This window comes from Pholis gunnellus, assembly GCF_910591455.1.
Source record: "Pholis gunnellus genome assembly, chromosome: 6".
In the NCBI taxonomy this organism is placed as follows: Eukaryota; Metazoa; Chordata; class Actinopteri; order Perciformes; family Pholidae; genus Pholis; species Pholis gunnellus.
Window position 1 is genome coordinate 28479853 of NC_136532.1, and position 24770 is coordinate 28504622.

At 48.7% G+C, this 24770-nt stretch overlaps 2 protein-coding genes across 6 annotated transcripts; both read right to left on the reverse strand.

Moving 5' to 3' along the window:
* Positions 1–2019: 2019 nt before the first annotated feature.
* Positions 2020–9264, reverse strand: card9 (caspase recruitment domain family, member 9). 2 transcript variants are annotated; one of them, XR_013767135.1, is made up of 15 exons: positions 9217–9264; positions 8837–8997; positions 8660–8729; positions 8384–8521; positions 6867–6985; positions 6568–6774; positions 6295–6378; positions 5579–5794; positions 5381–5506; positions 4900–5088; positions 4769–4826; positions 4561–4688; positions 2582–2640; positions 2349–2493; positions 2020–2035 (listed from the first exon to the last, which is right to left on the reverse strand). XR_013767135.1 is itself a non-coding variant. In XM_079161887.1 (14 exons), exons 2-14 carry the CDS (start codon positions 8948–8950, stop codon positions 2400–2402), a joined length of 1602 nt encoding a protein of 533 aa, XP_079018013.1. In that variant the 5' UTR covers positions 8951–8997; positions 9217–9264; the 3' UTR covers positions 2290–2399. The 2 variants fall into 2 exon arrangements, 1 of the variants encoding a protein (XP_079018013.1); XM_079161887.1 differs by lacking the exon at positions 2020–2035 and having other exon boundaries at positions 2290–2493.
* A 696-nt stretch (positions 9265–9960) lies between these two features.
* Positions 9961–24589, reverse strand: snapc4 (small nuclear RNA activating complex, polypeptide 4). Of its 4 annotated transcripts, XM_079161448.1 has the most exons (22): positions 24419–24589; positions 23780–23893; positions 22846–22883; positions 22544–22640; positions 22414–22451; positions 22209–22331; positions 21193–21333; positions 21024–21108; positions 19907–19988; positions 18905–19006; positions 18613–18685; positions 18232–18396; positions 17928–18078; positions 17736–17842; positions 17385–17479; positions 17209–17303; positions 15784–15878; positions 14180–15607; positions 13285–14022; positions 12011–12812; positions 11633–11916; positions 9961–10262 (listed from the first exon to the last, which is right to left on the reverse strand). In XM_079161448.1, the coding sequence occupies exons 2-22, from the start codon at positions 23889–23891 to the stop codon at positions 10176–10178; spliced, it is 4938 nt and encodes a 1645-aa protein (XP_079017574.1). In that variant the 5' UTR covers positions 23892–23893; positions 24419–24589; the 3' UTR covers positions 9961–10175. The 4 variants fall into 4 exon arrangements, with proteins under 4 accessions (XP_079017574.1, XP_079017573.1, XP_079017572.1 ...); XM_079161447.1 differs by having other exon boundaries at positions 12053–12812; positions 17928–18396; XM_079161446.1 differs by having other exon boundaries at positions 12032–12812; positions 17928–18396.
* Positions 24590–24770: the final 181 nt, after the last annotated feature.

Here is a 24770-nt window from a genome sequence, read left to right on the forward strand (position 1 = left end):
GTGAGCGATAGAGATACAGAGAATATATTTATATTTAATATAATGTGAAGGTACGAACCCACAGAGTCAGGAAGACTCAGCACATCTTCATCATCATCTTCATCCTGCAGCTTCCTGCTGAGACACAACACGTGAGACAGTATGGGGACCTGTCTGCCTGCTCTCCTGTCTGTCTGCTCTTCTGTCTGCCTGTCTGCCTGCTCTCCTGTCTGTCTGCTCTTCTGTCTGCCTGTCTGTCTGCTCTCCTGTCTGTCTGCTCTTCTGTCTGCCTGTCTGTCTGCTCTCCTGTCTGTCTGCTCTCCTGTCTGTCTATCTGTCTGCTCTCCTGTCTGTCTGTCTGCTCTCCTGTCTGTCTGCTCTTCTGTCTGCCTGTCTGTCTGCTCTCCTGTCTGTCTGCTCTCCTGTCTGTCTGTCTGCTCTCCTGTCTGTCTGTCTGCTCTCCTGTCTGTCTGCTCTCCTGTCTGTCTGTCTGCTCTCCTGTCTGTCTGTCTGCTCTCCTGTCTGTCTGCTCTCTCCTGTCTATCTGTCTGTCTGCTCTCCTGTCTGTCTGCTCTCTCCTGTCTACCTGCTGGTGGTGCTGTAGTGTGTGTTGCTGTCCTCGGCAGACAGACAGGCTGTCCTCCTGTCTGTGTGTCGGGCCATCAGAGATCTGGACAGCTGGACCTACAGAGACACACAGAGACCAGGTTCACTCAGACCCGGATCACTCAGACCCGGTGAGATCCGGTTCTGAACTCACCTGAGCGTGGAGCAGCTTCCGGTTGATTTTCCGTTAACTGGCTCCGTTCAGTGCGTCTCTCTGTCGTCATGACAACGAGCGCGTCGCGAGGGGGGAAAAAACTGAGACGTTCTGGGTCCGGAGAGAGAATCGTAAATCCGGAACTCATCCGCTTCAAAACAGAGAATGACGTGTTTTAAAGGCGACATGTCGTCATTTAGGGGGACATGTCTGGACCAGGGGGACATCCGCCCAATCCCAACGTCCCCCCTAAACCCTCGAACCCTAAACCCTAAACCCTGGACCCTCAAACCCTGGACCCTCAAACCCTGGACCCTCAAACCCTGAACCCTCAAACCCTGAACCCTCAAACCCTGGACCCTCAAACCCTGGACCCTCAAACCCTGGACCCTCAAACCCTGATAAATAAAACATAATATGTTTCCTGCTGACAGAAGCTCACTAAAGATAAACTCCCTCTAGTGGACAAAAAAAAGATTTGAAACCGAAAAAAAAGATTTTTATTTTGAATACATTGCTGTATTTTTCAATGTTCAAGAACACAACTTGAACTTTCAGGTTCAGATTTATTTTTCAAATGAACAAAACCTTTGACCTGGATTTAGCTCCGTAGTGCTGGTCTTCAGGACTCCAGGACTCCCCACAAGGAGGTTCTTCCCATCACATCCTGCCTGCAATCGTATGGATGGGAAGAGCTTTCTGTGGAGCTAGTCCTGGCCATCCGGTCCTGGGGGGTCTTTATACGGACATGGCAGCCATCAATGGCACCCACACACCTGGAGAACACCTGGAGAACACCTGGAGAACACCTGGAGAACACCTGGAGAACACCTGGAGAACACCAGGCTGTCGGCCAGCTGGGCAAACGCGTGTCCGACCTCATCCGGTGCTCCAGCGGTGGAGGTCGATGACCTCCTGGTGAAGGGCCACCACGCTGTACGAGAGGCCGGTCACCTCGTGTCACATGTCACTGCGTGTCCTCAGAAGGCCTCCATGGCCTGAAGTCAGCCACGAGGTCTTTCTGACCCTCAGAGGACACAGCCAGGCCGGCACATGAGGATCTGACTGAGCAAGTTCTCTCGGTCCATCTCCAGCTGCACACTCACTTCCCTCACCTAGCTTCTCTAAAATGTGAAGTTCTTTGACATGGTGTTCTTCTTCGTTGGTACAGCGTGTGTGCTGCTTCCTCTGTGGATACATGAGAGCAGCTGAACACTGCAGTCGCTCACAGCAGCGGGTTGAGACACATGTGGTCTGGTGAAGGTCTTTAGTCTCACACGTGTGGAGGTCTGGTACCTGGTGCAAGCGAAGGAAACGGGGACGCAATTAAGAGACTTGGGATGTACCCCAGGAGGTTCTTAAACTGAGGGTCGGGACCCCCCACGTGGTCCCGAGATACGGGTCTCATAGCGCAAGTAGACTTTCACCTCAGAGTGACTCACACAGACCATAATATAAACCGTAATAAACAGTGTTTCTTATTCTATGTATTCTATTGTTTAATTGCTATGAAATGAGAAAATAGATGAAATGTTTGAAATGTTTTTATTTACTTTAGTAAATCAAAGAGATTATGTGAGAAACGTTTCATTTTATATTCTGTTCAAACCTGACGAGAACAGGAATAAAAACTTTGAGGCTCTTATTTTGAAGCTCGTCTTCAGTCAGAGTCGGTGATGTCACTTCCGCTGCTGTCGTCATGGTTACCGGCTGTGTACTCCTTACAGATGACCTTTGACCTGACAGCGCGCTTCCTGTCGTCATGGAAAAAACAAACTCAAACTCAGACGTCACGACAACAAAACAACAACAATGGCTTCATAGAAGGTTTAAGAGTCTGACCTCCTGTAGAAGAAGTTAGGGCGTCTCCTGGAGGAGGGACAGCCGTCTGTCTCCTTGTCCTGCAGACAGACAGACAGATTATCACGGGTCACTAGCTCCCTGTGAAACCTAGAACAGGATTAATGTCGGATCAGGTCTATAGTTAGAGCTGGTTCAGGTCTATAGTTAGGGCTGGTTCAGGTCTATAGTTAGAGCTGGTTCAGGTCTATAGTTAGGGCTGGTTCAGGTCTATAGTTAGGGCTGGTTCAGGTCTATAGTTAGAGCTGGTTCAGGTCTATAGTTAGGGCTGGTTCAGGTCTATAGTTAGAGCTGGTTCAGGTCTATAGTTAGGGCTGGTTCAGGTCTATAGTTAGGGCTGGTTCAGGTCTATAGTTAGGGCTGGTTCAGGTCTATAGTTAGAGCTGGTTCAGGTCTATAGTTAGGGCTGGTTCAGGTCTATAGTTAGGGCTGGTTCAGGTCTATAGTTAGAGCTGGTTCAGGTCTATAGTTAGGGCTGGTTCAGGTCTATAGTTAGGGCTGGTTCAGGTCTATAGTTAGGGCTGGTTCAGGTCTATAGTTAGGGCTGGTTCAGGTCTATAGTTAGAGCTGGCTCAGGTCTATAGTTAGGGCTGGTTCAGGTCTATAGTTAGAGCTGGTTCAGGTCTATAGTTAGAGCTGGTTCAGGTCTATAGTTAGGGCTGGTTCAGGTCTATAGTTAGGGCTGGTTCAGGTCTATAGTTAGAGCTGGTTCAGGTCTATAGTTAGGGCTGGTTCAGGTTTATAGTTAGAGCTGGTTCAGGTCTATAGTTAGGGCTGGTTCAGGTCTATAGTTAGGGCTGGTTCAGGTCTATAGTTAGAGCTGGTTCAGGTCTATAGTTAGGGCTGGTTCAGGTCTATAGTTAGGGCTGGTTCAGGTCTATAGTTAGAGCTGGTTCAGGTCTATAGTTAGAGCTGGTTCAGGTCTATAGTTAGAGTTGGTTCAGGTCTATAGTTAGAGCTGGTTCAGGTCTATAGTTAGGGCTGGTTCAGGTCTATAGTTAGAGCTGGTTCAGGTCTATAGTTAGAGCTGGTTCAGGTCTATAGTTAGAGCTGGTTCAGGTCTATAGTTAGAGCTGGTTCAGGTCTATAGTTAGAGCTGGTTCAGGTCTATAGTTAGAGCTGGTTCAGGTCTATAGTTAGAGCTGGTTCAGGTCTATAGTTAGGGCTGGTTCAGGTTTATAGTTAGAGCTGGTTCAGGTCTATAGTTAGAGCTGGTTCAGGTCTATAGTTAGGGCTGGTTCAGGTCTATAGTTAGGGCTGGTTCAGGTCTATAGTTAGAGCTGGTTCAGGTCTATAGTTAGGGCTGGTTCAGGTCTATAGTTAGGGCTGGTTCAGGTCTATAGTTAGAGCTGGTTCAGGTCTATAGTTAGGGCTGGTTCAGGTTTATAGTTAGAGCTGGTTCAGGTCTGTAGTTAGGGCTGGTTCAGGTCTATAGTTAGGGCTGGTTCAGGTTTATAGTTAGAGCTGGTTCAGGTTTATAGTTAGAGCTGGTTCAGGTCTATAGTTAGGGCTGGTTCAGGTCTATAGTTAGGGCTGGTTCAGGTCTATAGTTAGAGCTGGTTCAGGTCTATAGTTAGGGCTGGTTCAGGTCTATAGTTAGGGCTGGTTCAGGTCTATAGTTAGAGCTGGTTCAGGTCTATAGTTAGGGCTGGTTCAGGTTTATAGTTAGAGCTGGTTCAGGTCTATAGTTAGGGCTGGTTCAGGTCTATAGTTAGGGCTGGTTCAGGTTTATAGTTAGAGCTGGTTCAGGTTTATAGTTAGAGCTGGTTCAGGTCTATAGTTAGGGCTGGTTCAGGTCTATAGTTAGGGCTGGTTCAGGTTTATAGTTAGAGCTGGTTCAGGTCTATAGTTAGAGCTGGTTCAGGTCTATAGTTAGAGCTGGTTCAGGTCTATAGTTCGATATGCTGCTATAGGCCTAGACTGCTGGAGGACTTCCTAGGATACACTTGATACACAATTACCCATGATGCAGCAGTGCTGGTTCTCTGTTCAGACTCTGTAGCTCCTCCCACAGTCGAGTCTTGTTGCTGCAGCGCTGGCGCCTCCTCGTTCTCCCCAGACGTCCCACTCTGCACCTCCTCACCGCTACCTGATCCCACAGGTCACATGACACATGAGACCAGGTCACATGACGTGATTTAAAGCGACAGCAGGTCACATGACTCTCACCTTTAGCAGCGTTCTCATTGGGCTCCTCCTCCTCCTCGCTGCTCACACTCTTCTCACCCTGATGGGGACAGAGCCGACATCATTACATCATCATTACATCACCTCCTCCTCCTCCTCCTCCTCCTCCTCACCTGGTGAGTGTTGCTGGTGAGTCTGCGGAGGCGTGTCCTCAGCTGTAGCTCCTCCCCCTGTGACCTCAGCAGGAGGAGCTCCAGCCTATCAGATTGCTCAGTGAGCTGTCTGACCTGCTCCCTGTACTGGTCCTTCTCCTGGAGGAGCAGCCGTGCCTCCTCATGCTGCTCCGCCCGCGATGACAGAGCCTGAAAGACCAATCAGAGGGTTCGAATTCATGATGTCATCATCATCCTCCTCCTCATCCTCCTCCATCTTGTCTCTCTCTCTGATCACCTCCTCACCTTGTCTCTCTCTGATCACCTCCTCCTCACCTTGTCTCTCTCTCTGATCACCTTACCTTGTCTCTCTCTGATCACCTCCTCCTCACCTTGTCTCTCTCTCTGATCACCTTACCTTGTCTCTCTCTGATCACCTCCTCACCTTGTCTCTCTCTGATCACCTCCTCACCTTGTCTCTCTCTGATCACCTCCTCCTCACCTTGTCTCTCTCTCTGATCACCTCCTCCAGCTGTCTGAGGGTTTGTTTGTTTCGTTGACGGTACATCCTGACGTCTCCCTTCAGCTGAGCGAACAGCAGCTCCAGCTCCTCCTTCTCCTCCAGACTCTGAAAGCAAACAAACCCTGTGAGTTCCTCCTCCTCCTCCTCCTCCTCCTCCTCCACTTTCCTCTTCCTCACCCTGGCTCTCTGCTCCTCTGCTCTGTGGAGTTGTCTCCTCAGTCTTAACACTGTATCGAGGAGGTTCAGCTGAAGAGGAGCTGGACCCTCCTTCTCCTGCGTCTCCTTCTGCTTCTCCTCCTTTTTCTCCTCTTTTTTCTCTTCCTGTTTCTCCTCCTTCTGCTCCGTTCTGTTTGGGTGGAAGAAGGTCTCGGTGGGCGGAGCCAGACTCCTGCTCTGAAAACACATTTTAACATTTTAATCAGAGTGACCTCACAAATATAGAAGAACACGACATCTGACATCGTTCGGGGGGGTAAAAAAAGAGTCAGTAGGAGCGGCAGTACGAGCGGCAGTAGGAGCGGCAGTAGGAGCGGCAGTAGGAGCGGCAGTAGAAGCGGCAGTAGGAGCGGCAGTAGAAGGCAGTAGAAGCGGCAGTAGGAGCGGCAGTAGGAGCGGCAGTAGAAGCGGCAGTAGGAGCGGCAGTAGGAGCGGCAGTAGAAGGCAGTAGGAGCGGCAGTAGAAGCGGCAGTAGGAGCGGCAGTAGGAGCGGCAGTAGGAGCGGCAGTAGAAGGCAGTAGGAGCGGCAGTAGGAGCGGCAGTAGGAGCGGCAGTAGAAGGCAGTAGGAGCGGCAGTAGGAGCGGCAGTAGAAGCGGCAGTAGGAGCGGCAGTAGGAGCGGCAGTAGAAGCGGCAGTAGGAGCGGCAGCACTGGAAGCAGTTGAAGTGAGGGTTTACCTCCTGCAGCGGTCTTAGTGTTCGTCGTCTCAGTAGTCGACTTTGACTCTCAGCTCGCTGCACGTTGTGTTTCAGACGTTCCACCTGCACACACACACACACACACACACACACACACACACACACACACACACACACACACACACACACACACACACACACACACACACACACACACACACACACACACACACACACACACACACACAGTAGAAGTGGTCAGGTCAGTCTGCAGCTGTGTAGTGGTCCATGGGGGGGTGGAGGTGAGCTGACCTCTATCTGCAGGTCTCTGTTGGCCAGCAGGGCGCTGCTCTTCTCCTGTCCCAGCGTGTTGACGTCGGCCATCAGGCTGTAGTTGTGGTCCCGGAGCTGTCTCACCTCCTCGCTCAGACGCTCTCGCTCCTCTCGAACCTTCTGCACGCGCTCAGTCAGCTTCCTCAGCTCGCGGTCCTTCAGCTGCTGCTGTCGAGACCACACCTCCTGATACGGAACCATTACAGAGTCACCTGTCAGCAGAACCCAGCAGAACCCTGAGGTCTACGGTTCTAGCTCTTCCTTAGCAACCAGCCTACCTGTTCCTTAGCAACGGAGCAGGCCTGCTGGCGACGCCTCCTCTCGTCCTGCAGCGCCCTCTGGAGGCGACTGAGCTCCGACATCAGGAACTGAGTCAGACCGGATTCACCTGCTGTGTCTGCAGAGAGACAGACAGGTCAGCACACAGACAGGTGAACACACAGACAGGTGGACACACAGACAGGTGGACACACAGACAGGTGAACAGACAGACAGGTGAACACACAGACAGGTGGACAGACAGACAGGTGAACACACAGACAGGTGAACACACAGACAGGTGGACACACAGACAGGTGAACACACAGACAGGTGAACAGACAGGTGAACACACAGACAGGTGGACACACAGACAGGTGAACACACAGACAGGTGAACACACAGACAGGTGAACAGACAGGTGAACACACAGACAGGTGGACAGACAGACAGGTGAACACACAGACAGGTGAACAGACAGACAGGTGGACACACAGACAGGTGAACACACAGACAGGTGAACACACAGACAGGTGAACAGACAGGTGAACACACAGACAGGTGAACACACAGACAGGTGGACAGACAGACAGGTGGACACACAGACAGGTGAACACACAGACAGGTGAACACACAGACAGGTGAACAGACAGGTGAACACACAGACAGGTGGACAGACAGACAGGTGAACACACAGACAGGTGAACAGACAGGTGAACACACAGACAGGTGGACAGACAGACAGGTGAACACACAGACAGGTGAACACACAGACAGGTGAACAGACAGACAGGTGAACAGACAGACAGGTGGACACACCGACAGGTGAACACACAGACAGGTGGACAGACAGACAGGTGAACACACAGACAGGTGAAAAGACAGGTGAACACACAGACAGGTGAACACACAGACAGGTGAACAGACAGGTGAACACACAGACAGGTGGACAGACAGACAGGTGAACACACAGACAGGTGAACACACAGACAGGTGAACAGACAGACAGGTGAACAGACAGACAGGTGGACACACCGACAGGTGAACACACAGACAGGTGGACAGACAGACAGGTGAACACACAGACAGGTGAAAAGACAGGTGAACACACAGACAGGTGAACACACAGACAGGTGAACAGACAGACAGGTGAACACACAGACAGGTGAACAGACAGACAGGTGAACACACAGACAGGTGAACACACAGACAGGTGAACAGACAGACAGGTGAACACAGACAGGTGAACACACAGACAGGTGAACAGACAGGTGAACACACAGACAGGTGAACACACAGACAGGTGAACAGACAGACAGGTGAACAGACAGACAGGTGAACACACAGACAGGTGGACACACAGACAGGTGAACACACAGACAGGTGAACAGACAGACAGGTGGACACACAGACAGGTGAACACACAGACAGGTGGACACACAGACAGGTGGACACACAGACAGGTGGACACACAGACAGGTGAACACACAGACAGGTGGACACACAGACAGGTGAACACACAGACAGGTGGACAGACCGAGGAGGATGCTGAAGGTCTTGTTGGGCTCCTTCCCCGTGATGCGACTGTACAGTTGAGGATAATCCAGCTCCAGGCTCTCCAGGAAGGCCGTGTAGCCTTTCACCCCCGTCCTCTGGAGGATGTCCAGCAGGGCTCCTAGGACACACAAGAGGACCTGATAGGACCAGGACCAGGAGACTCAAGAGGACCTGATAGGACCAGGACCAGGAGACTCAAGAGGACCTGATAGGGTGAGGACCAGGAGAGGACCTCCCATTCATTCATGTTTCTTACCAACTCTTCTCCTCCTGATGACGAGGTTCGGGTCGTTAAAGAGCTGCTCCTCATCCTCAGCATTGACCACCTGATCAGAGACAACCAATCAACACCAGGAGGTTTTAACAGGGGGAGGAGGAGAAGCAGGAGGAGGAGGAGCAAGAGGAGGAGGAAGAGGAGGAGGAGCAGGAGTACCTGACACTGTCTGAGGTACGGAGTGATTCTTGAAGGTTCGATGGTTTTGATGAGTAACATCCTGAAATCATCCAGCTGGAGCCAGCAGAGGTCGTCCTCACACACGCTGTCCATCACTGAGTACTAGTACACACTGTGAGTACTAGTACACACTGTGAATACTAGTACACACACACAGAGTTAATACACACATACTGAGTATTGATACACACTTCAGTATTAGTACGCACTCAGAATACTAATACAAACACAGGCACGTGCATACTGAGTATTAATACACACCGAGTATTAGTACACACAAAGAAAACTAGTACACACTGAGTATTAATACACACATACACACAGTACATACTGACTACTACTACACACAGTTTACTCACCTTAACTGTCTCTCTGTGGGTCGTTTTCTCTTCTGCGTTTTAAGAAATTGTTTCTGTAACTTCCTGTTTTTGGCTCCACCCTCTCTGACATTTATCTGAATCCACCAATAACGTCACAGCTACACCTCATTAACATATAATAATAATATATTCATGACTGAAACAGGTTTAAAATATCAGCTGAGTTCTTCTGGACAGAAAGAGGAAGTGAAGGATTAGAGAAGTCAGAGGAGGAAAACAGGAAGTGATGTCACACCACTGGTTCCTGGACGTCTCACTAAATTGAAGTGAAACCAACGAAGAAGAGAAGAAAGTCACAAGTTTTACCAACAGTGTCCCCACAGTCCACAGGGTCCCCACAGTCCACAGGGTCCCCACAAACAGGGTCCCCACAGTCCACAGGGTCCCCACAGTCCACAGGGTCCCCACAAACAGGGTCCCCACAGTCCACAGTGTCCCCACAAACCAGTGTCCCCACAGTCCACAGGGTCCCCACAAACCAGTGTCCCCACAAACCAGGGTCCCCACAGTCCACAGGGTCCCCATGGATCTGCGGTTCGATCCCCGCCTCTGGCTCCGCTCGTCGCATGTCTACGGTCTGGATTGTAAGCTTTGGATAGAAGCGTCTGCTAAATGACTGTAATGTCCTCACAGGGTCCCCAGAGACCAGGTCTAAGAATAACTGGTCCTCATTAACACACATAGGAGCTCACACAGCTTCATTTCACATAAATCTTTCTCTTTATTACAAATGAATCAGCTCATAAATACAGAACATTTTCTTTACAGAAGCTGAATAAAAAAATAAAACATATTTTAGTGCAATTTGACCACTTTTTCCTGAACGAGGTTCCTGAACGCACCACAGAGCTCCCAACAGTATTTCCTTTTGTAAACTCATTTTTAACGTGAACACATGTAACGAGGATCATGAACGTGTGAACGCTTGTGTCTGTGGTTTAAGTGGACGCTGCAGGCGTGGCGCTGGTGATTCCTGAGAAGTGATTGGCTGGAGCTCCAGACCCGTCACACAGCAGCAGAGACCTCTGGAGAGGAAACAATACACAAGTTGTTTCATCATCTTCTATATTGTTACATATAATTCTATGTGGTGGGCCGTCAGGGCCTCAAAGCCTTCTCTGCTGGCTTAAACACAATCACAAAGTTAGAGCTATTTTATAATTTAATAATGTTTCTTAAATACTACATGTATTATAATTTATATAAATATTGTTCCCATCATCTTATGTTCTCATTGCACAGCTACTGTGCTCCTCAGCTGCTCTGCTTCAGTGCAGCTTGTTTTAAGTAGAGCTTTGATCCAATCAGAGTTCACCTCTGTGTCTCTAGGTAGAAGAGAGGCCCCAGGCCTGCAGACTCACCAGTGAATCCATGTGCAGGTTAAGTGAATGGGGACGATGTTGTTGATCGTCATAGTGTTCAACCAATCAGATCTTTAGTTTGACATGGTGGGCGTATTCTTTGACGTGTCAGAGCTGCTAGCTGGCCTACAGCTACGTCAGCATTAACACACAGCTCAGTGTGCAGCAGCCGCTCTGCAGTGAGGTGCAGCGTGAGCTGTGATTGGTCAGTGGGCGAGCACATGACTATTGTGAAACAAAACTTACAGCAGAGCTTAGTTGAGTAGAAAGAGTTCATATTGAAAGATATGAATGAAATTATGACATGTTTTGCATTTAGCTTGGTGTAGATTATTTATTTTTTACCGAGCTTTGTTTTTTAACACTCAATGTCTGAAGGAGGAGAAACAGATTAGTGAGTTGGGATTTAACCGTGAGATTAAACTCTGTCAACAAAGAAAGGAGGATGGAGTTTGTCTTTAAGTGAACAGCGTTTGGTAAGTCAGCTGTGTTTGTTTTTTACATCTAGTATCTGAACGGCCCTCGAGTGTGTAGCAGAATGTGTGTTGCTGCTGTTTTCCCGTTAAGCTAGTTAGCCTAGCCTCCCAGAACACTCGCGGAGCCCCAGCTGTTTTTTGTTGTGGTTCTTGTTGTTCGGGTTCAGAGGTCACACAGACCGCTGTCTCCTAGTGAGCGCAGGAAACATTATATTTACTACAATTTAAGCTTCTGTATTTTCCAAATGCACTAGTATTATTCAAACGTATTGTTCGGTTTGTAAGCCTCGTACGAACAGTTTAATACGAATACGTAACGTTATATAGTTACAGCCCAAGAAACGAATAATAACCGGAGCTGTGGCGCCACCGTGTGGTTATAAGGTGGTATTTCAGCAGTGAAGGCCCAGGTATGAAACGCACGGCCCACCACTGGTCTATATAATATAACTTGGTGTTGTGTCCCTGCTTATGTTGCGACCTCTGAACCCGTCATAACAATATCTTATTATAGACATTTTCATCTCAGTATTTTGGTGACGTCACTAATGAACTCACCTCGGCTCTCCTCTGTCTGGCTCTCTCTTCGATCTTCTTTAGCTGCTCCTCCTCCCTTTCCTCCTCCTCCTCCTCCTCCTCCTCATTGGCTGGTCCGGTCACGCCCTTGTCTCTGATTGGCTGCACGGTGGCCAGGAGGGCGGGGACAGTGAAGCAGGACAGGAAGCGGGCCTTCAGCAGCTGGTAGGCGGGGTTACTTGAGAAACGCTCCGCCACCAGCTGACGTATCACCACAACAAGCTCCGCCTCCTCCTCCTCCTGCAGGTCAGGGTTGACGGAGGGAGCTGCAACAAACAAACAAACAAACAAACAAACAAACAATCACATAAAGGGATGAGTACCGACACGTATTGATAAGATACCTGGTGAGTCATGTACCTGGTGTGTCAGGTGTGGTACCTGGTGTGTCAGGTGTGGTACCTGGTGTGTCCTGCGGTGGTCCAAGGTCAGAGGTGGAGTCTGGCAGGTCTGGAGGCTGACTGGAAGGCGTCTCGCTGCTGCCGTCTGGTCTGGGTCTGGTTGGGTGGCGTTGGGGTTCGGACCCTCGACACAGCAGCTTCAGGGATGATTTGGTCAGAGCCTTCTTGGCCCGGAGCAGCGCACTGATCGTGTTCAGGCTGCTGACGAAGGGCGGCAGGTAGGGAAGAGCCACCGATGTTCCAGGTACCGCCACTCCTCCCCGACCGCTCAGCCAATCACGCACCGCTTCCTGGGACTCCAGGAACATCAGGGAGGGGTCAAACTGCAGCGCAGGAGGCGCCGGGTCCACCCTGACCGTGCCCTTATATGGCATGAAGAGTTTGGGGGGAGGCGGGTTTGAGACAGGGTGCAGGATGGGCATGGATGTAAGAGGGCGGAGCTGGTTCAAAACAGGGGGGTGTTCGGGGACAGACACAGCGGTGGGAGGTCGGCCCAGCTGACCGGTTAATATGGTCCCGGGTGGAGCCGGGAGGGGGACGCTCGGGACCAACGTCAGCTGCAGGCCTTGGGGCGGGGCTTGTGCCAGCTTGACCAGCCCGCCGGGAGTCATGACCCACATCGACTGACCAGGAAGTAAACAGAACCCAGGAAGCCGAGGCATCAGCTGATTCTGTTTGACCACTTCCCCTTTAAGGCGAGACGGACGAGAGCGCTTATTACGAGGAGAAGAAGAAGAAGTTCTCTTCTTCTTGGCTTCAGCCTGGAAACAACCAAACACAGCAAGAGTTAGAGGAGGAGGAGGAGGAGGAGACAGAGGAGGAGGAGGAGGAGGAGACGGACGAGGAGGAGGAGACAGAGGAGGAGGACGAGGAGGAGGAGACGGAGGAGGAGGACGAGGAGGAGACAGAGGAGGAGACGGAGGAGGAGACAGAGGAGGAGGAGGAGGAGGAGGAGGAGACGGAGGAGGAGACGGAGGAGGAGACAGAGGAGGAGGAGGAGACGGAGGAGGAGACAGAGGAGGAGGAGGAGACGGAGGAGGAGACGGACTCTCTCAATCTTTGCACATGTTGGTAAATCACTGATCATCATATGTCACACACACACACACACACACACACACACACACACACACACACACACACACACACACACACACACACACACACACACACACACACACACACACACACACACACACACACACACACACACACACACACACACACACACACCTTCTCCTGAGTGGCTGCCTGTTGAGCTCTGGCCCTCTGGGTCAGGTTCCGAACCCTCTTTCCTCTTTGGATCACACCTGGACCGGCCCCGCCCACCGCCTCACTTGCCCCGCCCACCGCCTCACTTGCCCCGCCCACCGCCTCACTTGCCCCGCCCATATAGTGGTCTTCCCGACTGCTCGATACGCTTGGCTGCTCCTCCCCCTTCCCCCGTTTCCTCCTGCTGGGCGTGGCTTTGGGAGGCTCCTTGGGGGTGGAGTCAGGGGTCGGCCTGGGACGCAGATTTAAAAAGGTGTAGTCATGATCGTGGAGGAAAGGAGCAGGCAGGCTTGAATTGGAGGATGCAAGGTGCCGATAGGTCGGTATGGAGGGGGGCGGGGCTAATCTCAGAGCAGAGGGGACAACCTCAGGTTCTCCAGGAGCTGTTGGGAATGTGGTCACGGAAGAGGGAGGAGTCTGAGGTACCAGCTGGATGGGGGTAGTGTAAACCTGCTGAGGAGGAACAGGGACGACGGTCTGAGGAGGAACAGGGATGGTGGTCTGAGGAGGAACAGGGATAGTGGTCTGAGGAGGAACAGGGATGGTGGTCTGAGGAGGAACAGGGATGGTGGTCTGAGGAGGAACAGGGATGGTGGTCTGAGGAGGAACAGGGATGGTGGTCTGAGGAGGAACAGGGATGGTGGTCTGGATCTGCGTTCTCTTTCGTGGCGATGAAGCAGCTTTCTTCTTTTCTCCAGCCTGGAAGGAACCAGAGACAGACCGACAACATCATATCAAGAGTTTAAGACAAATTAAAAACAGATCAAACACAGCTCAGTGTACTGAAGTGGTCTTCCAAGAACCATCAAAGGTCCCCCAGCTGGTCTGAGAGAGCTATGATCCACAGTGAGGCTACCTTGGCTTCAGTGGCTTCCTGCAGAGCTTTGGCCTTTGGACTCGGCTTCCGAATCCTCCGTCCTTCTTCTGTCTCTCTGATCACACGGGGGTAAGCCCCGCCCACACGGCTGTAAGCCCCGCCCACAACCCCCCCACTCTCATCCTCTGCCACCGGTTGTCCCCTCCCTCTGGGGGAGCTTGAGACGAGGCTTAATGGACTGGGGGCAGGACCAGAATTGGTGGCCACCAGGGTCCGAGTCAGCGGTACGGGTTGTTGGCGGAAAGCGGCAGAGCAGGTGGACGTGGCGTTCAGGGGCACCGGGACCACAGAGGCAGCAGGGACACTACGAGGAGCAGGATGTGCAGGTAACAGAGAGGTGAGGACCCCCACAGGAGGAGGTCTGTGGGGAGCTGGAGGGAAAGAGTTCATGACAGGATGAGGAATGAAGACAGCCTGAGGAAAGGACACAGAAGACATCCAAGGATGCTTGTTAGGAGGCATCTGGAGAAGAATGCCGGGGCGGTTCTGACGAGGAGGAGGTTGCTGCAGCAGCAGGAGTTTCTGTCTCTTCTGTTGTTGCAGTTTGAGCCGCTGCTCCTCCTTCTTGATTCTCCTCTGCTGCAGCATTCCCCCCACGGTGTTGGGGTTATATTTGGTGAGACTTGGAGCAGGAGGCGCGAGCACCACCACGCTGTTCTTCCTCTGCTCTATCATCTCCTTGCAGCCTACGGCGTCCACGTTCATGGTCTGGAGGAGGAGCAGGAAGACCGGGGTGGAGAGGAGCCCGGCGGCTTCTCCTCGCTCCCTCAGGGCGTCGGCCGCCGTCGCTCGGTTGTTCTGCGGGATCAGCACGTTGCCGATCCACGGCGTCACCGCGGCCTGCAGCTCGTAGCACAGCGCCGGGTCCGTCCACCGGCCCAGGGGGTTCTGCTTGTCGGTCTGGATCTTCCTCGGGGGGCCGGAGATCCGGCTGCTGAACTTCTCCACCTGGCGGTGCAGGTGTGCTCGGAGCTGGTCGGGTGACACCATCATCACGGTGCCGGCGCCGTGGCGCTCCGCCCACCGCAGCTCTCTGGGAGCCGGTCCGAGGATCACGGAGCGTCCGAACTGGCCCAGGATGGTGGACCGGACGGGAACCTGGTCGTGGGCGACTCCGGAGGAAGGTAACTCCACCGGTCGGAAGCTCAGGAAGGTGAAGCATTGAGCTTTCTCTGCTGGAATCCACTCCTGCATGGGGGGGAAGATGTACTCCTCCTCTTCCTCCTCAAGACTCTCCACGTCCACTCCCTCCTCCTTTGTCTTCTCCTCTTCATCACTGTCCATGTACTCCACCACCATCTCCTCCTCCTCGCTGCTCTCCTCCTCCTTCAGGGTCACCATCAGTCTCCTGAGCCTCGGACGAGTCGGCTTCTTCTTCTTCCGTCCTCTCGACCTCTTTCGACCTTTCTGTGGACAGAGAACGAGTCACACGACCTCAGGTCAGCAGTATCCATTATTATATTACATATATATATATATATATATATATATATAATATACACAGTAGGACAGAATGAACAGAAGACACATCGTCAGGTTTCACTTCGTGCGGACGATGACCTCATGTATCCAGGTGAGCGTACCTCAGGTAGTGCTGCTCTGCTCAGCTTCCTCCACTCTCTCAGACACTGAGCGTCGAAACGATGAGGAATCTCTGCAGCGATCTTTGCCCAACGACCTGAGAGACACACACACACACACACACACACACACACACACACACACACACACACACACACACACACACACACACACACACACACACACACACACCACACACACACACACACACACACACACACAGTAATTTATGTCCACATAGAGATGGTTGATTATTGAATTAATTATTGGCTAATACAAATATATATATATGCACATATATATATATATATATATGTAGTATCTGACTTACTACTACTACTCAGTGGTGGGCCGTGCGTTTCATACCTGGGCCTTCACTGCTGAAATACCACCTTATAACCACACGGTGGCGCCACAGCTCCGGTTATTATTCGTTTCTTGGGCTGTAACTATATAACGTTACGTATTCGTATGAAACCGTTCGTACGAGGCTTACAAACCGAACAATACGTTTGAATAATACTAGTGCATTTGGAAAATACAGAAGCTTAAATTGTAGTAAATATAATGTTTCCTGCTCTCACTAGGAGACAGCGGTCTGTGTGACCTCTGAACCCGAACAACAAGAACCACAACAAAAAACAGCTGGGGCTCCGCGAGTGTTCTGGGAGGCTAGGCTAACTAGCTTAACGGAAAAACAGCAGCAACACAGACTCTGCTGCACACTCGAGGGCCGTTCAGATACTAGATGTAAAACACAAACACAGTTCACTTACCAAACGCTGTTCACTTAAAGACAAACTCCATCCTCCTTTCTTTGTTGACAGAGTTTAATCTCACGGTTAAATCCCAACTCACTAATCTGTTTCTCCTCCTTCAGACATTCAGTGTTAAAAAACAAAGCTCGGTAAAAAATAAATAATCTACACCAAGCTAAATGCAAAACATGTCATAATTTGTCATAATTTAAACACTGAGCTGTGTGTTAATGCTGACGTAGCTGTAGGCCAGCTGGCAGCTCTGACACGTCAAAGAATACGCCCAACATGTCAAACTAAAGATCTGATTGGTTGAACACTATGACGATCAACAACATCGTCCCCATTCACTTAACCTGCACATGGATTCACTGGTGAGTCTGCAGGCCTGGGGCCTCTCTTCTACCTAGAGACACAGAGGTGAACTCTGATTGGATAAAAGCTCTACTTAAAACAAGCTGCACTGAAGCAGAGCAGCTGAGGAGCACAGTAGCTGTGCAATGAGAACATGACGGCCCACCACTGGTACTACTACTATACTACTATATTGATCAGATATATTAAACCAATCACCATGATCAGTCTTCTCTCTTCAGTCAACATCAGTTATCAAATGGAACTTGACAACACTACATTACCCATGAGCCTCAGCTCTCTCTGACTACTCACCGACTCCATGTTTCTCCACCAGCAGCAGCAGCAGCTGTTTCTCCTGTTGGTCAAACGGTCCTCTCTTTGTCTCCGCCTTCAGACAGTCGTAGTACCTGTACACACACACACACGGGTCACTTCCTGTCTGTACACACCTAAGGACACACACCTTCTGTTGTCCAATCAGCTCTCACCTGTCTCTGCAGCCGGAGTCAGTGCGTCCAGGAACCTCAAACCGGATCTTCCACCAGTCCTTCTCTCCAAAACGAGACACAGCATGCAGCAGCAGCTGAGAGACAGACAGGAGGACAGAGAGAGACAGACAGACAGGAGGACAGACAGACAGGAGGACAGAGAGAGACAGACAGACAGGAGGACAGAGAGAGACAGACAGACAGGAGGACAGACAGACAGGAGGACAGAGAGACAGGAGGACAGAGAGACAGGAGGACAGAGAGAGTTAGCTATCTACCAAGAGGCTTGTTTTTTGCCCAAGACGATATAACGAGCAGGTGTGTCCTGTCTAAGCCCCGCCCCCTGCCTACCTGGTCCTCCTCTTTGGTCCAAAACCCTTTCTTCAGACTCGGGTCCAAAACCTGGTTCCACCTGTAGATCAGCTGAGCCGGGTCTCGACCTTCCATGAAGTAACTCACTGAGAGACAGACAGGTAGAGTGAGACAGGCGGCTGTTAGAGGAACACACACACACGCTGTGATGTCACCGTGTGATGTCATTACTCTGCGTGTAGGGGATGAAGTTTCCAATCCTCATCTTGTCCACAAGCTCTCTGAGCAGAGCGTCTTCATCTGGAGTCCAACCGCCATGTTTCAACGAGTCCGACACGAACCGCTGGAACGTCTGGAGACACAGGAAGGCTGTCCTCCCCGTCTGAGAGACAGACAGGTGAGAGAGGTCAGAGACAGACAGGTGAGAGAGGTCAGAGACAGACAGGTGAGAGAGGTCAGAGACAGACAGGTGAGAGAGGTCAGAGACAGACAGGTGAGACAGAGAGGTCAGAGACAGATAGACAGACAGACAGACCCCCAGCTCTGCAGCGATGGTCTCCCAGTGTCTCTGTCCGTGTCTCCTGCTGATCTCCTTCAGCTGATGAACCTCCTCTTTACTCCACTTCAGCTTACTGATGGACGGGTGGAGGAAGTTCTGCCAGAAACTACGAAGGTCCTCCGCCTCCCTCGTTCCTTCAAACTGGGGAGGAGGAGAGGATAGGGGGGAGGAGAGAGAGAGAGAGAGAGAGAGAGAGAGAGAGAGAGAGAGAGAGAGAGAGAGAGAGAGAGAGAGAGAGAGAGAGAGAGAGAGAGACAGAGAGAGAGAGAGAGAGAGAGAGAGGAAAGGGAGCAGTTATCAGAAGTCAGTCTAGTGTTTATACAATCGGACGTGTGATTGGTTGATTTTTCGACTTACATCAATATTAGAGATTTTCTGCCAATCATGTTCATCGAATCGATCACCAACCAGCTCGTTCTCCTTCTTCGCTCTGACCAATCAGAGACAGTCTCACATTAAACAGAGGTCAAACACCAGGATGTGAACGTCTTTAATGTTTACATTAATGTTTACTTCAAGTAAAGCTAATGTTCCTCTTTATTCACCGCTACAACCATTAGCATAAATCCAGTATACTTTCAGTAGCTATCGTAGAATAAACCTGCTACCGCTAGCTAAGGACGTCCCAACGCTAGTCATTGATGCATACCTGAACAGTTCGATGTCTCTCTCCAGACTGTCTATCTGCTGTCTGAGCTGCTGCTTGTCTGTCTCTGCTGCTCTGGACAGCTTCTGGCTCAGGTAGTCCACCCTGAGAGAGAGACGGGTCATTAGAAACACAAACTACAGGTTTACTGTCCATCAAATACTCTGACAGCTACAACTTCCTGTTGGTGTGAAGTGAGACAGATGTGTAATGTTGTGGTGTTGTAGTGTTGTTAAAGTGTTGTGTTGAAGTGTTGAGGTGTTGAAGTGTAAAGCTGTTGAAGTGTTGAGGTGTTGAGGTGTTGAAGTGTTGAAGTGTTGAGGTGTTGAAGTGTTGCGGTGTTGAGGTGTTGAAGTGTTGAAGTGTTGAGGTGTTGAGGTGTTGAAGTGTTGAGGTGTTGAAGTGTTGAGGTGTTGAGGTGTTGAAGTGTTGAGGTGTTGAAGTGTTGAGGTGTTGAAGTGTTGAGGTGTTGAGGTGTTGAGGTGTTGAGGTGTTGAGGTGTTGAGGTGTTGAGGTGTTGAAGTGTTGAGGTGTTGAAGTGTTGAGGTGTTGAGGTGTTGAGGTGTTGAGGTGTTGAGGTGTTGAGCTGTTGAGGTGTTGAAGTGTTGAGGTGTTGAGGTGTTGAGGTGTTGAAGTGTTGAGGTGTTGAGGTGTTGAGGTGTTGAAGTGTTGAGGTGTTGAGGTGTTGAGGTGTTGAAGTGTTGAAGTGTTGATGTGTTGAAGTGTTGAAGTGTTGAAGTGTTGAAGTGTTGAAGTGTTGAGGTGTTGAGGTGTTGAAGTGTTGAAGTGTTGAAGTGTTGAGGTGTTGAGGTGTTGAAGTGTTGAAGTGTTGAAGTGTTGAGGTGTTGAGGTGTTGAAGTGTTGAGGTGTTGAGGTGTTGAAGTGTTGAGGTGTTGAAGTGTTGAAGTGTTGAGGTGTTGAAGTGTTGAAGTGTTGAAGTGTTGAGGTGTTGAGGTGTTGAAGTGTTGAGGTGTTGAGTGTTGAATAATAATAAAGGGATGTTACTTGGAGAGTTTAGGTTGGATGAGTCTCCTCAGACTGTCTCTGGTAACTGAGTGGATCAACAGAGTCTTCTGCCAGGTCTCCCCTGAATACACACAGACAGGCAAAGAGAGACAGACATAGAAAGTTCACATTGAAAGTAAATGAAATGGAAGTAGCATTTAATAGTTGAAGCCATGAATCTACTTAGAGCACAACAGTAAATATGTGTACTCGGTATACATGTATGCATACTAGTGCTGGATGCAACGATTACAATATTTAATCGTGATTAATCTCATTGTTGTGTTAAAGTTCATAATGAATCTAAAGTAGTGTGTTGAGCTCTTTTATGTTAAAGTGCTGCTCTATGAACTAAAGGTCAACAACATTTGGTTTAAACACTTTAAACTCATCAGGTTCTTGTTAACAGCAGGATTCTCTTCACACAGCAGCAGTTATAACACAGTTATAATGATTCTGATCATAGATATTCAGCCGGTGTTCACAACTTTATCTTCATGTGTGTCAGAGATGAATTTAAATATACATCTTGAAACCTGAAACCTATCTACGTCATGTTTTATGTTTGTTAAACTCTCAGTAGTGATAACTAAATGATGTGATTATTATACATATTACAAACTAAACACTTTAAAAACTCTAAAAGATCATTTAAATGAATCATTTATTTTGTTGGTATGTTGGTCAGACACTATGCTACGCTGATTAGCGTAACATGTGGTGTTTGTTATAAATGTACGTTGGTACATAGAGGGTGATAAGAAGCTGTACATGGAGGGACTTAGGACCCAGGGGAATGTAGGGGAAGGAAACAGGAAGAGACGCCACACAAACAGCTGTTCACCGCACGCTGCCGGTTGTTGTGTTAAAAATGTGCTTAATAATAATGAATTAATGCGTTAACGTGATAATAACGTGTTAACTTGCCCAGCACTAATATATATATATATATATATATATATATATATATATATATATATATATATATATATACCTGCATACACATATACTGTGTCAGTCACTCTGCTCTGTCTGTTCATGTTTGTGTGCTTCGGATGAATTCTGATTTCCTCTTTGATGTATAAAGTCATGTTTTGTTTGTTTTATTGATACTTACATCGTTTCACTTTCATGTTCTTGTCGTCCAGACAACCAGTCATCCTGCTGGCCTTCTCCTTCGTCTCCTGATTGGCTGGAGGACCCTGGGGAGGACAAACGGAGCGTCTCATTGGTCTGCTGTCAACACTCAGACTGTGTTTATGTCTCTGTCTGTCTGTCTGTCTTACCAGTCCTGTCAGTTTGTCCTTGAAGTATGGTTTGAGGAAGCGGCCCAGGTACATGTTGATTGGCTGCTGGCAGGAGGGGTGGGCGGGCCGTTCCCTGGAGGACTCTTTGATTGGTCCAGACAGCTGAGACACAAGCTCCTTCTACAGAGAGAAACATCATGTATTCATGTTGTACGGACCTGGTGTCTGTAGCTGACTGTCAGTACTGACCTGATGTCTGTAGCTGACTGTCAATACTGACCTGATGTCTGTAGCTGACTGTCAGTACTGACCTGGTGTCTGTAGCTGACTGTCAGTACTGACCTGATGTCTGTAGCTGACTGTCAGTACTGACCTGATGTCTGTAGCTGACTGTCAATACTGACCTGATGTCTGTAGCTGACTGTCAATACTGACCTGGTGTCTGTAGCTGACTGTCAGTACTGACCTGGTGTCTGTAGCTGACTGTCAGTACTGACCTGGTGTCTGTAGCTGACTGTCAATACTGACCTGGTGTCTGTAGCTGACTGTCAATACTGACCTGATGTCTGTGGTTGATTGTCAGTACTGACCTGGTGTCTGTAGCTGACTGTCGATACTGACCTGGTGTCTGTAGCGGACTGTCGATACTGACCTGGTGTCTGTGGTTGATTGTCAATACTGACCCGATGTCTGTAGCTGACTGTCAGTACTGACCTGATGTCTGTAGCTGACTGTCAGTACTGACCTGGTGTCTGTAGCTGACTGTCAGTACTGACCTGATGTCTGTAGCTGACTGTCAGTACTGACCTGATGTCTGTAGCTGACTGTCGATACTGACCTGGTGTCTGTGGTTGATTGTCAGTACTGACCTGATGTCTGTAGCTGACTGTCGATACTGACCTGGTGTCTGTGGTTGATTGTCAGTACTGACCTGATGTCTGTAGCTGACTGTCGATACTGACCTGGTGTCTGTGGTTGATTGTCAGTACTGACCTGATGTCTGTAGCTGACTGTCGATACTGACCTGGTGTCTGTGGTTGATTGTCAGTACTGACCTGCTGTCTCTGGTTGTGTGTCAGTAGTGTCTCCAGCTGGTCCAGCGTCTCTTGAACCACCTGCTGGTAGACGAGGTTCATCTGAAGACACGAGTCTGCTGATGGAGACAGAGCCAGCTCACTCTGAACACAAACAGACAGGTACAGACACCATTAGTATAACATTGACCCGTCTGTCTGTAGCTGATGTGAAGATATCACTGACCTCCTCACTGCTGCTGCTGTCGTCGTCGTCGTCATTATCTGAACAGAACAAGAACAGACATGAATCCATGATGTGTCTCACCTTTAATGGAGACAGACAGGTACCTGACACAATAGAGAAAGACAGATACCTGACACACAGACAGGACTATGTTGTCCCAGGACTTCCTCCAGGTTCTGGATCTCATTCTGGATCTTTTCTCTCTGAGCCAACAGACCTGCAGCAGACTGAACACACACAGTGTTAATGTCTCATGTTGTGTTATATGATATTATATTACAGACAGGACCACAGACAGGACTACAGACAGGACTACAGACAGAACCACAGACAGGACTACAGACAGAACCACAGACAGGACCACAGACAGGACTACAGACAGGACTACAGACAGGACTGCCATGGTAACTGATGAGTATGTCTGTGTGTTACCTGTCTCTCCTCATCTGATTCATCATCTGATTCACGATCTGACCAGAAACACAAGACCACTGTTAGACAGACAGACAGGCAGACAGGCAGTTTTTATATCGATAGTATTCAGAAGTATTTATATTGATAGTATTCAGAAGTATTTATATTGATAGTATTCACGAGTATCAGGCAGACAGACAGGCAGGCAGGCAGACAGGCACCAATAAGATAATTGATTGAAAGTTTTATTTTGAGGTTATTGATCAGAGATCAATATAAAAACTTCTGAATACTATCAATATAAATACTCATAAATACTATCAATATAAAAACTTCTGAATACTATCAATATAAATACTCATAAATACTATCAATATAAATACTTCTGAATACTATCGATATAAATACTCATAAATACTATCAATATAAATACTTCTGAATACTATCGATATAAATACTCATGAATACTATCGATATAAATACTTCTGAATACTATCGATATAAATACTCATAAATACTATCAATATAAATACTTCTGAATACTATCGATATAAATACTCATGAATACAATCGATATAAAAACTTCTGAATACTATCAATATAAATACTCATGAATACTATCGATATAAAAACTTCTGAATACTATCAATATAAATACTCATAAATACTATCAATATAAAAACTTCTGAATACTATCAATATAAATACTTCTGAATACTATCAATATAAATACTCATAAATACTATCAATATAAATACTCCTGAATACTATCAATACAAATACTTCTAAATACTATCAATATAAATACTCTTGAATACTATCAATATAAATACTCTTGAATATTCTTTGTTTGACCACTAAGGTCACGTCTGACACTGTGAAACATTTCTGGAGGTTTATATTAAAAAAGATCGATGAATATTCACAGACACATAGAGAGACAGACAGGTACCTGTCTCGCTGCTCAGCAGCTCCAGTTCAGCGTGTGTTGCAGACAGACTCTGTTCCAGCTGCTCGACCTGTCGCTGGATCCGGTCTCGCTCTGCAGACAGAGAGACAGACATGTCTGCGCACGCGCACACACAGAGACAGACACACGTTTGTATGATTAAAAACTACTGTGATGAAAATATATATTTGTGTTTCTAACATTTATCCGATGAAATAGAAGACACGTGAAGTAGTACTTTAACAGGGACACACTGTAGAGTAGAAATACAGTACTACTACAAGTACTACTACTACTGTAGTAGCTGACAGTAGTACTACACCTGTACCGCTACTACTGTGGTAACTGCTGAGTACAAAGAGTACAGCTGAGGATAGTAGCACAGCACTAGTTCTACAGTACTACTACTTTGTACATTGACTGTACTAACGTTACTACTAATAGTACTGTAGTAGTAGTAGTACAGTAACTGTATTAGTAGTAGTGCTGAGTGTAGTAGTGCAGTACCAGTAGTACAACTAATACAGTTACTCAGAGTACTGTAGTAATTCAGAGTACTACTACAATTACATAGTTAGCAGCTAGCCTGTGATGCTAACATTCGCAGCTAACATAAAGAGTAATAGTTAGAATCTTTCTGACCGTCAGCGGCTTCCGTCTCTTCTCTTTATCTCCGTCTCTTCATTGAAGTCTGTTTGTCTTTACTTTGTTTTTATTATTGTGTCTTTACTTTCTGCCTCCACGCGCCACGGAGCTCCAATCAACGCAGCGCTGTCGTTAACATATTACCCAGCAGGCTGTGCGGCAGGACGACTTCCTCCTCGAGGATTCACTGTTCAGACGGAGTTCCGGTTTAAATGTTTCCTGTAAACAGACCGGTGTCGTGTTTTCTGCCGGTGACCGGGACTATATTCACACCGAGAATCACACACAACACGAAACACACGAAATAAACCGCGCATCAACGGGTCCGCTCTTTATTTTCTTCCCGACT